The sequence below is a fragment of the Mugil cephalus genome, chromosome 17, assembly GCF_022458985.1.
Source record: "Mugil cephalus isolate CIBA_MC_2020 chromosome 17, CIBA_Mcephalus_1.1, whole genome shotgun sequence".
Taxonomy (NCBI): Eukaryota; Metazoa; Chordata; class Actinopteri; order Mugiliformes; family Mugilidae; genus Mugil; species Mugil cephalus.
In genome coordinates, this window is record NC_061786.1 from 12,983,873 (window position 1) to 13,000,232 (window position 16,360).

At 39.9% G+C, this 16,360-nt stretch overlaps 3 protein-coding genes and 5 non-coding genes across 8 annotated transcripts; all 8 read left to right on the top strand.

Annotated features, from left to right (window-relative positions):
* Window positions 1-523: 523 nt before the first annotated feature.
* On the top strand, window positions 524-6,798 carry zmpste24 (zinc metallopeptidase, STE24 homolog). Its single transcript, XM_047611694.1, has 9 exons — window positions 524-1,084; window positions 2,699-2,845; window positions 2,938-3,141; window positions 3,305-3,457; window positions 3,589-3,730; window positions 3,818-3,993; window positions 5,046-5,150; window positions 5,279-5,422; window positions 5,507-6,798. Exons 1-9 carry the CDS (start codon window positions 977-979, stop codon window positions 5,729-5,731), a joined length of 1,404 nt encoding a protein of 467 aa, XP_047467650.1. The 5' UTR covers window positions 524-976; the 3' UTR covers window positions 5,732-6,798.
* A 906-nt stretch (window positions 6,799-7,704) lies between these two features.
* On the top strand, window positions 7,705-9,380 carry atp5if1b (ATP synthase inhibitory factor subunit 1b). The gene is made up of 3 exons (XM_047611098.1): window positions 7,705-7,871; window positions 8,446-8,558; window positions 8,705-9,380. Exons 1-3 carry the CDS (start codon window positions 7,803-7,805, stop codon window positions 8,844-8,846), a joined length of 324 nt encoding a protein of 107 aa, XP_047467054.1. The 5' UTR covers window positions 7,705-7,802; the 3' UTR covers window positions 8,847-9,380.
* Window positions 9,381-9,820: 440 nt separating this feature from the next.
* Window positions 9,821-12,513, top strand: rpl13a (ribosomal protein L13a). The gene is made up of 7 exons (XM_047611097.1): window positions 9,821-9,915; window positions 10,517-10,589; window positions 10,805-10,870; window positions 11,079-11,180; window positions 11,574-11,659; window positions 11,844-11,903; window positions 12,257-12,513. Exons 1-7 carry the CDS (start codon window positions 9,895-9,897, stop codon window positions 12,464-12,466), a joined length of 618 nt encoding a protein of 205 aa, XP_047467053.1. The 5' UTR covers window positions 9,821-9,894; the 3' UTR covers window positions 12,467-12,513.
* LOC125024297 lies at window positions 10,646-10,729 on the top strand. Its single transcript, XR_007114732.1, has one exon. It is a non-coding gene; the product is annotated as a small nucleolar RNA Z195/SNORD33/SNORD32 family (small nucleolar RNA).
* On the top strand, window positions 10,918-11,000 carry LOC125024296. The gene has a single exon (XR_007114731.1). It is a non-coding gene; the product is annotated as a small nucleolar RNA Z195/SNORD33/SNORD32 family (small nucleolar RNA).
* LOC125024300 lies at window positions 11,392-11,469 on the top strand. Its single transcript, XR_007114735.1, has one exon. It is a non-coding gene; the product is annotated as a small nucleolar RNA SNORD50 (small nucleolar RNA).
* Window positions 11,702-11,778, top strand: LOC125024299. The gene has a single exon (XR_007114734.1). It is a non-coding gene; the product is annotated as a small nucleolar RNA SNORD34 (small nucleolar RNA).
* Window positions 12,010-12,085, top strand: LOC125024301. The gene has a single exon (XR_007114736.1). It is a non-coding gene; the product is annotated as a small nucleolar RNA SNORD50 (small nucleolar RNA).
* Window positions 12,514-16,360: the final 3,847 nt, after the last annotated feature.

The window sequence follows — 16,360 nt, forward strand, 5'->3', positions numbered from 1 at the left end:
GGGACTACTCAGCACTGAATCACAATATAAAGTGATTAGGAGCTTTTATGATGTGTCCCTCTGGAAGTTTAAGTACTTTCATCAGTTCATGTTGATATTCCGCACACATCAGACAAGTCATGGAGCTGTGTAGTACAGGGATGATAATGCCACTAATCTGGTAATGTCCTCAATTTAAATGCAAAATAATGAGACCCTGTAGATGGATAGATACAACTCACTGGAAATATTTACGTATTTCTAGTCAACTTTCTGTAAAAATTGGGTTTGGCAGAGTTTCTGCTGAGGTGAGAGGACTCTAGCGCCACCTGGAGGCTACGCTTTTCGCTTCACTAACACCACCAGTATTTTGAAAATGTTGCTTTTATGGTCGCATCCAACTCCTTTCAAACCTCAAAGATACATCTAACAGGAAGTTACACAGGAAACAATGTTGCATCATCCCCACACTTCACACTTCACTTTTTGGGTGAAATGTGTAAAGGTTTCTACAACTAGCAATTGTATAGCGGACAGTATTTTGGGGGGAAAATTGTATTTTCTGGAAGGTAATCGCCACGAAACGGCACTATTTTATTGGTTATCGTTTGATATCAGTAAGCATTAAGACAGTTTTTGTTGGGTGAAATATTTAAAATAAAGTAGTCCAACGCGGAACCAAAGTTATGGGCTGGAGTTTCATGGGGGTCAGAATTCGTCGCTACACAACACCGCTAGGCTCGCATCTCGTCTCAGTGCATGAATGGAATGATAGTAGCTTTAGAAACCTGTGACCCAGGAATGGAAACTGGATGCAAAGGTTTCATTTGTCTGCAGCTGTCGATTTAACCAGGGAAACATTTCCCCGTAATTCAAATTTAAATAGTTTTGTGTGTCTTTATAGAGCGGAAGCTAAGTAGCCGCTAGCATAAAACTACCAGTCAGGCTGTCGTTGTCCTGCAGAGCTAGCCCGTCTTGATCCAACAACAGAGCAAAAATGATTGAAACTATATTGGACCTACCGGTGGAGAAGCAGATATTTTATGCTGTTTTGGGATTTTCATGGGCAGTCTACCTATGGGAGGCATACCTTTCTCACAGACAGGTAAGTTAATCAAACTTCCCCCCTTTGTAATAGAAATGAACTTTTATGAATAAAAAAGCTAACTATTCATAACTTAAAATATATAATTTCGAGTCGCACTGTTATTCGTGTCACTAATATAGCTGATTTAGAGCAATTTATATTCTGCTTGTAAAAAAATGCTAATGGCCTAGTTCATGGCCTTTCACCTGTCTGTCAAATGTGAAAACAGTTTCATCTCAGTTATTTCTGGTTAGTTAAAGTCACATTGAAATGGGACGTGAGAATAGATTGACTTCCTCTCTCGAATATAACTAAATATAACAAATCTAAGAATGGTACATCAAAAATTCGAATCATTATCTACTTTATTAGACACACAGGTTGACACAGGCAATCCTCTGGCTCTTGATTTACTTTGGCTCCTATCCATAGAGATGCGATATCAAGCCGCTTATGTAGAGATCACATTGTTACAACATGGTTCATATTGCAGGACTGTTTAGGATTTTCTAGATATTACATTCATGTGACGTGCATGTGCTAAATCTTGGAAGAAGCTACAGATTAACAGAGTCAAAGGTTCATTTTGGGTCACACATCTGTAGAAAACATACCAAGCGTGACTAATATTGAGCACGTTATATTTGTTGCATGATGGTCAACAATGAAAGATGTGTATAATTAATCTTGTACAGTTAGGTCCAGAAATATTTGGACCTGCACAATCTTCAAGGTTTAAACTCCTGGGTTGCTTCTGCTTTACGTTTTAGGTCATTGTCCATCTGTACTGTGTTGCAGCATCCAATACATTTCAGTGCATTTGGCTGAATTTGAGCATAAAGTATATCCCTGTACACTTAAGAAATGATCCGGTTGCATCTGTTATCTGTCACATTGTCGATAAACACTAGTGACCCAGTGCCGTTAGAAGCCCCGCATGCCCATGCACCACGCTTTGGATCATGAGCCATTCCAAGCCTTTTGCATACTTTCTTTTTCCCATCATTCTGGGACAGGCTGATCTTAGTTTCATCTGTCCAAGGAATGAAATGTACTAGAACTGGGCTGGTGTCTTCTGAAGTTTTTTTTTTGACAAAGTCTAATCTGGCCTTTCTATTTTTGAGGCTGATTGATGGTTCACACCTTGTGGTGAACTTTCTGTATTTACTCGCACTAAGTCTTCAGATACTGATACACCTACTGGATGTTATGAAGATGTTTTTCTTCTCCATGGAAAGATTGAGATTGAGATCTCCTTTAACTGCATGTTGTGGGTTCACAGCAGCAGCTTAAATGATGAAGGATTAATGAGCCTGTGCATGCAGCCTGTGAAATGGCTTTTGAGTTAACTTCTCAATTACTTTTGGTCCCTTGAAAAAGAGGCGACTATATATTAAAGAGCTTTAATTAAAGCCTTCCTACAGTTTGGATGTAAATACCCTTTAAGCCCATATTGATGTGTCTTTGGCATGTTTTAGTAAACAGCTAAAATAACCAAACTTGTGTCAGTGTCCAAATATATATGGACACTAACTGTATATCTGTAGCATAGAAGGAGTCTGGTTTTACTACCCATATGATGAGTCAAGAATAAAACTTTAACACAGTGCTCGTTTCTTTTCCACTCTGCAGAGGAGGATATACAGACTGACAACACATGTACCACAGGAGCTGGGAAAGATCATGGATTCTGAAACCTTTGAGAAGTCACGTCTTTATCAGCTGGACAAAAGCAACTTCAGCTTTTGGTCTGGGCTCTATTCGGAGACTGAAGGGACGGTAAGGCAGCGTTTCACAGCTTTACATAATCTCCGTCATTCTTTATGCCCGTGCCACATACTAACACCATCTTGTTCTTTAAAACCTTTTAGTTGATCCTGCTGCTTGGTGGAATCCCCTTCCTGTGGGGCGTTGCCGGTTCTGTGACGGTTCGCTTTGGGCTCAGTCCGGAGTACGAGATCACTCAGTCCCTCGTGTTTCTGACGCTCGCCACCCTGTTCAGTGCCTTCACCGGGCTTCCCTGGAGTTTGTACAACACGTTCGTCATTGAGGAGAAGCACGGGTTCAATCAGCAGGTGTCACCATTAATATTAGTTTTATCTGCAGATTGCAAAAATCAGATGTCATAACTGTGACTGATTATTTGATACTTATAAAACTACACTACACACACATGTCCTGACAGATGCCTCTTTTTCTATTGTCTTCTGTCCACATGATGCCTGGTCCTCCTCTTAGACGTTGGGATTCTTCCTGAAAGATGCTGTGAAGAAGTTCATTGTGACCCAGTGCATCCTGCTGCCTGTGACCTCACTGCTGCTGTACATCATAAAGATCGGTGGAGACTACTTCTTCATCTATGCCTGGCTCTTTACCCTGGGTGTTTCTCTGGTTAGTGATGAATGTTTTTTAATGCAGTAAGAGAACACAAAGCGTGATGGATAATTCGTGAATAGCTCAAAATAGATAGACATTTTACTCCGTTCAAGATTGTTTGTTAATACTTTCTCCGATGTCCTAAGGTACTTGTGACCATCTACGCTGATTACATTGCTCCACTGTTTGACAAGTTCACTCCGTTGCCAGAAGGAGAGCTAAAGACCGAGATTGAGTCCATGGCCAAAAGCATAAGCTTCCCCCTCACGAAGGTTTACGTAGTTGAAGGTACGTTCGTTGAAGTCAAGGTTTGAGGTGTGTTGACCCGGCCGTTTGTGGACATACAACTCTTAACTCATCTTCAATGTTCTCCAGGCTCCAAACGATCGTCGCACAGCAATGCGTACTTCTACGGGTTCTTCAAGAACAAGCGCATTGTGCTGTTTGACACTCTGTTGGAAGACTATTCGCCGCTCAACAAAGCTGGGGAGCCACAGCCCGAGCAGCCAGAGAACGACGAGACGTCCAGCGAAGCAAAAGCCAAGCCCAAGGTTTCAAAGCCATGCATTTCATTTATACATTTGAGGCCAATTGAAAACGGACTTTGAGGATAAGATTAGAATAGAATAGATTAGATTAGATTAGATTAGATTAGATTAGATTAGATTAGATACAATTTGTTATAAAAATTCCTCATACTGAAAGGACACTGGTAGGACTGGGCAGTATGATCATAAGTGTTTATCACGGTATTTTTCAAAATTGTAATGGTATCACAGTATTTTTTAGATTATTTTTTCATGCATAATCACATGTAATCACATGACTAAAGATGGACTATTTTACTATGATGATGAGTAAATATTGTAGAATTATCCCACACTAGTAGTAAAACAGGTTTGCATGGCCCCTTATTAGCACTGAGTGCTGAGGTGGAAATCCGGGGACATTTACAACTTGGAGATAAAAGAAAAGAATTAAATGTTATTTAAAATGTTATCAAGAAGAAACGGGGACAATTATGGTTTAATTTATTTTTCATTTCATTTATTATATACATTTAAACAACCATGTCTGTAATGTCAGTAGCAGAGCTGCAGGCTACTATAATAATTTTAGTCTGTACACAACCTTATTTTATTTTTTTTTTTCCTCATTCATGAAAAGCTAATATTGTGGACATTTTTGAGGACAGCTTCAGCCGGTGGACAGGTCATCCAAAACGGGGACTGTTCCCAGAAATCAAGGACGTCCGGTTACCGTTAATAATCCCCAAGCAACCAACACCGCACCTTTTTCTTCTCATTCTGCTTTCATCTTCACCACATCTCACAGTGACACAGTCGCACCATGCGCTACATTGAGAAGGGTCCAAACTGAACACTGTGGAATCAAACACACCGGTATGCCGGTGTATTAAAAATTCATATCATAACAAAAAAAATACTGGTATTCATCATGAACCGGTATTACACCACTGGCTTAAATATCTCACCTCAGCAGCACACAGAGTTATTAATGTTCAAACTGGTAGTTTTAGGTGACTCTAGTTGATTCATTTTCTTTTGATTAATTCTCCAGTGTTGTTTTCTTACTCTTGCAGAACAAGAAACAAGGATGCAACAACCGAGAGATCCTCGCCGTCTTGGGTCATGAGCTTGGCCACTGGAAGCTCGGCCACACTGTCAAGAATATCGTCATCAGTCAGGTGCTTCATTTTCTACTTTAAGACAACTGTGTTCGAGTGTGTTCTTGCAATGTCTCAATTGAAACATCCAAGCTAGGCTGATTATTTATGATGATTTATGTAACACCTGCCGACTTTTCTTCCTCCAGATGAATTCCTTCTTGTGTTTCTCGCTCTTTGCTGTTCTGATTGGACGCAAGGAGCTGTTTGAAGCTTTTGGCTTCACCGACAGCCAACCCACATTAATAGGCTTGATGATTATCTTCCAGTTCATCTTTTCCCCTTACAACGAGGTGAGTACGAGAGTCCGCAAACGTTCTCAACCTTTTCTTTTTCTTTTGAGTCTGTTTCATATGTCCCTCTTTGTCCCTCTGCAGCTCTTGTCCTTCTGTCTGACAGTCCTGAGTCGCAGGTTTGAGTTCCAGGCAGACGCCTTTGCACGCGCTATGGGCAAAGCCTCGGAGCTCTACTCTGCCCTCATCAAGCTCAACAAAGACAACCTGGGTTTCCCCGTCGCTGACTGGTTGTTCTCCATGTGGCACTATTCCCACCCTCCTCTCCTGGAGCGCCTCAGAGCGCTGGGCAACGTCAAGCAAGACTGACGGGGATGGAAGGGGGGGCAGCGACCGCCGCCTCCTCCGAAGGGCCTTCGCAGACCGCTCCTGGCCTTGTGATGCACCTGCATTTTTCTTCTGATCTGCCCCCCTTTATCTCGTTTTATCTTGTTTTAGCCTTCTCTTCACTTGCCCTACTTTCCATTTTGTTCCCTTTTAAACAAAACCAAATTGTATCAGCACAAGGAAGCCTATAAACTATGAGCCTGTACTATCTCATTCTATACAAACGCCTGTTATGCACTGGTGTGACCAATACATCTAGGTGCACTTAAATAAGGATATTGTCAAATTTTGAAGCTTGACCTGATAGTTTTGTTTTAGAAATTATGTTATTTTTGCACAATTTGATTCTGATTCAGAGATCATTGACAAAAACATCCTGGTCCTGAGATGCAAACATAAGAATAATTCTTAATGATTTCTTTATTAGGTCACTCTCACAATATGTTATTACCTTAACGGTTGAGCATTTAAAAGAAACACCCACAATACACACTGTTGACAATGCTTTTTATAGATGCTCATGCCAGATCTTGATTTGTCTCACGAGTTAAACTGTTGTTTCTTTAACAGTACGACAAAACGTTTTAGAGGAACTCTGTTGATGCTTCGTCACAGTGACAAAGTGTGAGCGCCTCCAACTATTTCTGTTTTCCTTCCGATTTCATTTGAAATTAGGTTTTCATTTTCTACACACAATGGGGGGAACATTTTACTTTTCTAAAGCGTTTTGCTTTGGGGTCCAACCATACCTGTATATATGTAACTTTGGTGATTAGAGTAATGCTGTATGAAGTGACTTGTGAAAAAAAAAACGTTGAATGTGATTTGAAATTTTTAAGTTGGCATGATGTTTCTTTAATTTTTTTTTTTTTCTTTGTTTCATAGTTTTGGGCCAGTGTTGTCTGGCAAGCAAAGTATTTATATTGGACTTGGGCGAGGGGGTCTGCAAGGTTCCTTTCACCATGTGAGCCTGAGTTTGGTTTGTTCTAAGAGGGGACTCTATGCTTTCATTGCAGCGTTGAAAAATTAAAATAAAATTCTTCAAAGCATTTGCCTTGTTATGGTTGCTTGTTCAGAAAAAAAGGCTTCAAAAAATTAAATTAAAATAAGATTGTTTCTCTTTTTTTTTTGTTTGTGACAGTGTAGTCTCAATAAAATGATATCCAGTTATACAATACGAGTTTTAGTTTAAGAAATATACTAAATTAAATTCCATTATGAGAGCACATTGTAAAAGAAAATGTCAAACGATGGTTAAGACAAAAATTAATGTTTTGACCAAACCCAATAGAAATGTTGAGGAAATATCTTAAGCAAGACATTATTGAGAGCAAATCTTACAACATCTCAGAAGTGAAGCATTTCTGTACTAAGAGAGAGGTTAAAAGTGGCTGTGGATGACTAATCAGCAGTTACTACCAAAGAGTCACACCCAAAACACCCAATGCTTTTCCAACTAAAATATATTAATTTCTTGAACGAATAAATGCACAAGTATAGTATAGAAAACATTGGAATCTATAGTTTTTGAAGATTTTCTAATAATTTTGATCAATAGTTTTAATGCAATGTTTTAAATAATAATAATAAAAATGTAGATAGATAGATAGATAGATAGTACTATAATTTATTTATCAGCAAAAAAGCATTTTATTTGCAGCAGTGTTTGACATAATAATAAAACTGAATGGTTAGAAAACAAACAAAACAAAAAAACATTTAAACAACGTAAGATCAACAGCTACGTAAAGAACGTAAGGTATTGCGTTGTCCATTTTTTGAGACCATACCATTACGGAAATGCAGGAAATCGCTTTTTTTTTGTATCCTTACACATCATTATTATTTGTGACGCTCATATAATTAATATACAATCATACAATAATTAATAAGCTCACATATGAGTTTTTTTATTTTACGGCGCCCTATCATTTGACGAACATGACTCTGTTGTCACCGCCCCCCATCATGCTAATAATGGCGCCGTCCTGTGGCATATTTTTGAGAGCAAGGGCAAAGCTGGTAGTGTAGTTGTCTCATTTAAGAAGCAAACATGGCGAGGTTTCTGAGGCCTAGCATCAGGAGTTTTGTCACCTCACAGCTGAGAATGTCATCCGATCAGGTAAAATCCGTTAAATGTGTAAAACACCCCCTCTGTAACCGTTATACGGTCGCGTGAATAATAATTTTACATTGATAAGCCTATAGTGTTGACTACCTAAGAGCCTGTTTTGACAGGGATCATGTCGTATTAGGTAAAATAGTTATGATTATGTGTCAGATTTTTTATTTTTTTATTTTTAATTTAAGGGTAGGATTGGAGTGGTGTCAAGTTTTGTTTATATTGTCACATACCACACGACTTAACTCAGAAAGGGGAGTTCAGGTGTGTGTTTGTCCTTTGAGGTTGTGCTGCTTTGTTTTTGCACAGGCACTTTCTAGTCCGTTCTGAATCCCTCCATTTTCACCAGGCAGACAAAGAAGCCATTTTACCTCCTTTTGTATGAGGAAATGAATCTTGACCTTCAGTGTTTATTTGACAGGGTTTAAGTAACTCTGCCTCCATATCTTAATAACTAAACACAACAAATGAATTGCCTCTGAAAGTGTGTGATTTGAATATATTCCTGGTTCGATTCACTAAACTTTGTTTTTTTTTTCTTTGCTTCTTTGCACTGCTCCCCGCCCTGTCTCAGCTGGGTGAGCTAGGTAAAGGGGCAGGGAAAGGTGGTGGAGGCGGAGGGTCCATCAGAGAGGCAGGTGGAGCCATGGGGAAGAAGCAGGCTGCTGAGGAGGAGATGTACTTCAAGTATGTGTTACCTCTTTCTGCACCCCAATGTGGCCTTGATTATAAGCATCAAAGAACCTCACTTGATACATTACCTTTCGTCTTCCGTCTCTACACACGTGCCTGTCTAATCCTGTCTGATATCTGTCTGTCCATCTGCACACAAGGCGCAAGGAGCAGGAGCAGTTGGCTGCACTCAAACAACACCACCAGGAGGAAATTGATCATCACAAGAAGGAAATTGAGCGTCTCCAGCGCGAGATTGACCGCCATAAGGGAAAGATTAGGAAGCTGAAACACGATGACTAAGTGCACACTTCCAAAAAATAAATAAATAAAGCCTCACCGTCCCAGACACCTTTTCATAAATCCTCCGACTGCAGCATGCACTGTGTCACCGGGCCAGTCATGAATGTGTGTGTGTGATAGTTGTTCTGTAAATGCTTGAAAGTTATTAAAACTGTTCATAAATACAATGTTGTTTCCATGGCATGCTGTCACAGAAGTGGTGCAACTTTTTCAACCTTCCCCCTGTGCTGTACTTCATCAGTGAACTGTGTGTTGCAGACACGATGGCAAAGTGTAAAAACCTAAATATATTCAATGCTTCGCATGGCAACATCAGCTTTTTGTGCGATGTATAGATAAAGTCATGGTCATATAAGTGGCATTGGTACTTCAAAACATGGTAGCGTAAAATTAAAACATTTGTGTTACCCCATTGTCTTGCAATGGCATTCTCTAATTTCCCCAAAATGAAAATGTTTGTTTTATGTGGAGGCACATGCATAGCAGTTGTCAGGATATGGACTGATAAAGTAAATTAAACTTTATTTTAAACTAGACTTGTGACTTATTGCAACAAATTACAGAACATTTAATATAGTGAAAGACCTGGTATAAAATGAGTTTGGTGCACTGAATTATTTAATGCAATATAAAACGAGTATAGTAATGCTCATTGTCTCTAAGCACACCAGTCAGTTTAAGAACCATATATCCTTTTATAGTAAGTAACTAAAAGCAGCACAAGGTGTTAGCTTTGATGTGATTATTGATATTTACCCTTCAGGAAGCTTTTATTACAAGTCCTGCTTTCAATCTGTCAACAAAAAATATTTGAAATTATTATTATTAGAAACTTGTGTATATAATTCTACTGAACTGTGAAATAAGCAGAGTATTAGAAGAAAAAAACAATCTCTGTAAAAGCAATGAGCTAAAATTCCTCCTGTCAATGGCGGCGCTGGAAATCATGCGTACACATCCCACAAGGAAGAAATCTACTACTTCGTCACTTCCGCCCACCCCTGCCTTTTACCACGAGCAACCCCGTGCATCTTTCTTTTCGCACATCATGGCGGACCGGTTCAATAAGGTGGGCAACTGCTGCGGACTAATAATTTCATTTTATGGCGTATTAGGCTACACAAAATCGTGCTTTTTGTAGTTACGAAGTAGACGACAATCGTGGGACTTGTTGGCGTAGTCATTGTGTTGCTCTGCGTTATTTGTGAGACTTAATATTAGGAGATCTTTGAGTCTGCTTACCGTGGCTGACTGAACATGCCTTCATCATGGCAGCTTCCCTAACGAGTCAATGCAGTTAGCTAGTTACATAGCTAGCTAGCGTTAATTTATCCACAGTTAAGTACGAGCCGGCGATCTTTATATCATTTATTTATACAACTATGTATTGTTTTTACAAGAGTTGGGTTTTGTGGATCTCACACTCGCTTGTATTAGTGTTAATGTCAGCGTGCTTTGACGTGGATGCTAAGCTAGCGCTATGCGTTAACCGGTAAGTCGTTAGTGTCCTGATAGTGGTAAAAGTCATTTATTCTTGAATGTTAGTGACTTTAGTTGACGGTGACCAAGTGAAATTTCTGTTACGTAGTAATCAAGCTGTGCAGGTTGTCAAATGTACAGTTTAGTGTATGCAACTGATTTATATGCCTTTCTCTTATTAAAACCCGCAGGTTCTCCTGCTTGATGGCAGGGGCCATCTACTTGGCCGGCTTGCTGCCCTTGTGGCTAAACAAGTCCTTCTGGGTAAGTTTTTAAAGATATGGTGTTTGATTTTTATTTCCAACTTAAGAGGACTTTAGTCTGTCGATGATGATCTCATTATCTGCCTTGGTTGAGTTTAACGACCATGAGAATACTTCACATGCACTACCATCTGAGACGGGAAGCAAACCATCGTTACTGCTGACTGGATTTTTATTTGCCTTAATTATCTATTAATTGTTTGCTTTTGCTTTTAGGACACAAAGTTGTGGTGGTGAGATGCGAAGGCATCAACATCTCTGGCAACTTCTACCGTAACAAGCGTAAGTGGAGTATATGTTCACATTTCGTTTAACAGTTTTATGAAGAGCTTGTCAGTGATGTTTTACCCCTTTTTATTTCGAGTTTCAATGACCATGAGACTACCTTACATGCACTACCATCTGAGACATGAGCGCCACTCGCCAAACTGACACTTGCAAATGTCTTGAAGTTTGTCGTTGGCTTAATTCGATTTGTTCCTGTCTACAGTGAAGTACCTGGCTTTCCTGCGTAAGAGGATGAACACCAACCCCTCTCGTGGTCCATACCACTTCAGAGCTCCCAGCAGGATCTTCTGGAGGACTGTCAGAGGTGAGAACATGGCAACATGCTGAAAACATAACATAAATATCCAGGAGCAATGAAGGATTCTGACATTGAGAACTTTATAATTTAGGAACAACTGATTGTTTTACAATAAATTAAATATCTATTGTAAATGAGAATCTCACAGGCAAACAGTGGTTTGCTAATTGGTCGTTGCACTTGATCTTTTGACTTAGCTAAAGTGTAGATCCTTGCTTGACAATGATGAACGCTTTATCCCGAAACTGACCATTTATTGATGATAAAAAACCTTTACGGATCTGATTGCTGAGTCGAGCAATAATCTACATTTGTGTAGGAACAAAGATACAGGATACATGTGCACCAATTGTGGTTTTAAAATGTGTTGAACTCAGTGGAATTCTCTCTACCAACCAGGCATGTTGCCCCATAAAACCAAGAGAGGTCAGGCTGCTCTGGAGAGGCTGAAGGTGTTCGACGGCATCCCCCCACCCTATGACAAGGTGTGCTGACATTTCTAATTCAGTATATTGCCCATAGTACATGCTGTCTGTGATGTTAATAATCCTTACCTACCTTGTTTGAATAATGACTTTGAAAATAATAACTTTCTGAGACATGCGTATTCTGTCAATGCTACGATTTGCTGCTGGTTTCTTTGTCTGATTGTTGGTTTTTCATCTACAGAGGAAGCGCATGGTTGTCCCTGCCGCTCTTAAGATTGTGCGTCTGAAGCCCACTCGCAAGGTGAGTTGTTGGTTCATTCAAGGGTCGCGTGATAAGTGACTTCATTAGCAAAATATTTGAAAATTAGAAAACAAATTGCTTCAGTTTACCATCAACTGTATTTACTCAACAGTGATGAGCACTTTATCCCGAAGCTGATCATTCATTGATGAGCCAAAAATTATGGATCTGATTGCTGAGTTGAGTTGTAGATTAGTTGTTGCTTTATCCTGAAGCTTTTGACAAACATCTAAAACAAATATTTTAGTCTGATGTACTTGCTTAAGGCCGATCTAACTATTAACACTCAAATATTGCCAAGTCTAATTTTTCTAGCGACATCATTCTCACTTTGATTTTTGTTTCTCACTCAGTTTGCCTTGCTTGGGCGTCTGGCACACGAGGTTGGCTGGAAGTACCAGGCCATCACAGCCACTCTGGAGGAGAAGAGAAAGGAGAAGGCTAAGCTCCGCTACAACAAGAAAAAGACATTGATCTCCTTGACCAAGAAGGCAGAGAAGAACGTCGAGTCAAAGATTGCAAAATACACAGATGTTCTGAAACAATATGGAGTCCTTGTCTGAGCTGGTTTCATCTGGCCAATAAACACAATAAATGTTTATAGAAAGCGTTTTTGGGTTTTATTTCTCATTTCTGAAATTCGCAGTTGAACTGAATTAAATAGAACTAATGTGGATTTTAGAATTTAGTTAAAATTCAGTGTGGGGCTCTGCTGAATGAGCGGCTACACTGTAAAATTAACTGGCTGCAGACAGTTGAGTAAAATTAAGATTAAAGCACAACACAGTGAATGAGTGTATTTTATCCATGTCACAAACGCCCTGCGGCACTTAATCTGATCGAGTGAGTTGCTCTAAAACACTACTTAGAAGAGCTATGTTAGAAATTGTAAAGCGATGTTATTAAAGTTCTGAAATCGGCAATATAGCGCTTCTTGCATTTGTTTCTGAGAAGTTTGTACATAAAATTGGAATGGTTTTAATGTAGGCAAAGGATCAAGAAAATATTTTAGGCACAGCTTCACCTGCTACAGAGAAGTACAGAGGTGGGGAAACTCCAGCAGAACGGATAGACTTTGGCCTTTATTGGGGTCTAAGTACCGATACATGAACTAGGGAATGTGTTTTCCGTCTATAAGCTGCTGTGTTTCTTGAACATCAGTCAAAATCTTGCTGAAGGATCAGTCACGCAGGTTGCATAGTTTCATGAGAATTGCACTAATTGGATTTTTGTCACTTTTCTATTTTATGCCTCCAAAAACCTGATGTATTTTCTTTATAAACTTGTAAATTGCACGGATGACCACATAATAAATTCGCTACAAATACATTCACCTTTTGCAGAATCCAATATTTTTAGGACGAGCAAAAAGAAGTGTGGTTGTAGTAGAATTTGCCAGTCTTCCTACTGCAGTTCAGCCTTTCTTCCAGCAGAGAGCAGTGTTTACACTTAAATTACACCCTCCACCGATGTACGTACATCTTCCAGAAAATATTATCCACATAATTATATTTAGGAAGTAATCATACTGCACAGCACGTGGTTAGTGGATTTTTCTGAAGTACGATTTACAAGGGGCAACCAGAAATTAACTTGAACCTCTGTACTGAAACAACTGAATCTCCTGGGGTGGGATGGTTGGCTTTTAGTGCCCTTTTGTGAAATGTCCTGAACCTCCTCTGCTTGAAATAGCTCAGTCTCTGAGGTCATTACCAACCAATTTAGGTGCTCCTTTAAGTCGTGCTTATAAAAACAGTGTCCTATTTCTATTCGTCATCAATGATCCAAAGAAAAGAAGTGAACATTTTAAGCTTTTTACCTGTTAAGAGATGATTGACAGAAAAATTGCATTGACCTCATAGAAGACAGTCTGGACTTGTCACCTTTTTCCTCATGAATGATTTTCAGACTGAAAATCCAGTCTTGCACAAGATTTAAGCAAGAAAACATCAGAAAAGTGGAACAGAATCATATTTTGTGAATGACCCATCAGATTGATCTCATGACTGGTCAAATAAAAAAAAAACTAACTCATAAAGTTTGATTTGTTGACCCCTCATAACGTCATTCAAGCGCTGAGAAAAGCTGCAGCTGCATGACTCAAGTGTAGGGTGAGTTTGCAGCTTCTTCCCCGACTTCTATTAAAAATGAGTGTTGGTTTATCACCAGCACTGTGAACACAGCATTAGACATGAAGAGAAAAATCATTCTTCCACAGACACAGCAACAACACAATGCAAAAGGATACAGTTTAATCTTAAGGAGAGATAACACAAAAAAGATTAAGAAGCACTGTGTTGGATTAAAAGGAATGCAGTATAGTGGATAAACTGCTTAATGCAACAGATTTGGGGTCTGGTTGTGCAAAAATATAACCAGCTCTGCTATTTTGGGATAAAATAAAATAGTGTATCCATCTCAGTGCTTTGAACCTGTCACACACTGTGACTCTATTTCTCATATTTATAATCTGGATTCTTCTTCAGTCGCCTCCTCTCTTCCCTTTTCGTCTCTTTATAAAATAACAGAACATGTGTTGTGGGGATATTTTTGGATACACTCAAACATGACAGCACCACGTGGCTCCCGTCTGTCTGCTGAGCCGGATCCTGAAGGACGTTATTCAACAAAGACGTCTCCACACACAAACGATTTGATGCACCTCGCGACGATGACTTAAGATGATCAGCTGCGCATGTGCAGGGATTGTGTTCGAGTCATGTGGCATTTCTCCGCGTTGGGTGCCTCCAACTGAGACGAAACATCGACGATGACTGACGAAACGGGAGCGGAGGAGTTCTTGCGTTGTCAAAAGCTGTTCGTCTTGCCGTCACTCTCGTCAAAAGACTGTAAACACACATGAAAGCTAACCTACCTGGCCTGTATTGCCTGTATACCTGCATTAAGGAGGGACATCATGCAAACGGAGAACTGAGAAATCACTGCGACGGCTCCAAAAATGAGATATCTGGACCACGCTGCCCGCACTGGATCCTTCTCTAATCACACCATCTGAAACTGATTAAAAAGACCACGGTTGTCGGAAACTGCTTCTGCACTCCCACAGCCACCCACTCTTCTTCTGACTTCTCCGGCGTTTCACAAAGTGACGTACAAAGATGAGTTTCAAAGTTGAGCAGAAATTCTCCTCACTTTTGGTTTGTCTCACACTTCCTTTTGGGTATTATAGGAACATAATGTGGCTATTGTGTAAATTTTCCCGCAACTTATGTCTGTCACTTCTGTTTAGATGGGCGGCTGTGATTATATTGGTGGAGTGTCCTCAAAAAGAAAAACACAAGGCTGTGTGGGTGTTCTTGTACAGCCATCTTTCTGAGTTTCACACCTTCACGTGTCTGCATAAGTAAAGACTTTTCGGTCCTTTCCTCCCTTCTTTAAAAAGCTGTTTGAAATGTAAGACTCGCTTTTAGGGCAAAGGTCACAATCAGATTATAGTTAGGATTAGGGTAAGTGTAAGAGATAGGCACTTAGTCAGGGGAAGGAGCTGGGGAATGTCCTCTCAAAGATAGCCACATGTATGTGTGTGTGAAGGAGAAACCTGGCAAAGTGCTTTAAGTGCCGCTGATAGACAAGTGCTACGTAAGTGCAGACCGTTTAACTTAATTGGCTTCATCAACTTTTATTTTTTGTTGTTCAGCGATGCACCTGAAGCACAGCACCACGGTCGCCTTATGAAGCCGATGTTTCACCACGTTATGCTTTCGACACACAGTGGGTGAGTAATGACAACGATAAAAAGGCTTTCCAGCATGCCGGCATGACCTGATTAGCTCCTTAAGCTTCTATTTAATGTTTCGGCGATGTCTTGTTTCTACCGAGACCGTCTCGGGCTTATGCTGTTGAGTCATTTTTGAACCAGACACGGCCTTAGAATCTGATTAGCAAACGGGAGCACAACGGGGTGCAACAGCAGGAATAAAATATCTAATTTATCCCGGATAAAAACTTGCTAGATTTTGGATTTTCATAGAGAAGTTCTCCGGAGGAGAGCTGCCCTCTCTGAGCCATTAAGCTTGGATTTTTTCCAGACTCTGCCGACGTCATCCTTGAATGGATACTCATTTCTAAGTCCCAAAGGCTACCATAAGAAAGTAAGAAAAATACCGAGAAGAAATCACAGAAATAGAGTTTGGTCAGATGTGAACGCCAAAGAGGAAAATCACTGATCCAAGTCTCTGAGCCGAAATGCATTCAAAAATCAATATCTTTTACACAACAGAGGTTAGTCATATTATTTGTCCACAGACATACATGTCATTATTTCTCACGTTAATGGTTTTCATTGTTCAACATATTGGCTGTATCGATGTACAGTCAATGACCCCCTCCCCTACCGCCATAGAACAAGAGATTTCGTCACAGGTAACCATAGTCGTTTTTCAAATTCCTAATCTTTAACCCGATGATCAGGGGTACACCATCAGGACAGGAACACT

Coding starts and splice junctions, on each gene's coding strand:
- zmpste24 (XM_047611694.1), top strand. CDS start 977: ATGATTGAAACTATATTGGACCTACCGGTGGAGAAGCAGATATTTTAT. Junction 1,085..2,698: donor CATACCTTTCTCACAGACAG/GTAAGTTAATCA, acceptor TCCACTCTGCAG/AGGAGGATATACAGACTGAC. Junction 5,423..5,506: donor TCTTTTCCCCTTACAACGAG/GTGAGTACGAGA, acceptor GTCCCTCTGCAG/CTCTTGTCCTTCTGTCTGAC.
- atp5if1b (XM_047611098.1), top strand. CDS start 7,803: ATGGCGAGGTTTCTGAGGCCTAGCATCAGGAGTTTTGTCACCTCACAG. Junction 7,872..8,445: donor TGAGAATGTCATCCGATCAG/GTAAAATCCGTT, acceptor GCCCTGTCTCAG/CTGGGTGAGCTAGGTAAAGG. Junction 8,559..8,704: donor GAGGAGGAGATGTACTTCAA/GTATGTGTTACC, acceptor TCTGCACACAAG/GCGCAAGGAGCAGGAGCAGT.
- rpl13a (XM_047611097.1), top strand. CDS start 9,895: ATGGCGGACCGGTTCAATAAG. Junction 11,181..11,573: donor CTTCTGGAGGACTGTCAGAG/GTGAGAACATGG, acceptor TCTACCAACCAG/GCATGTTGCCCCATAAAACC. Junction 11,904..12,256: donor GTCTGAAGCCCACTCGCAAG/GTGAGTTGTTGG, acceptor TTTCTCACTCAG/TTTGCCTTGCTTGGGCGTCT.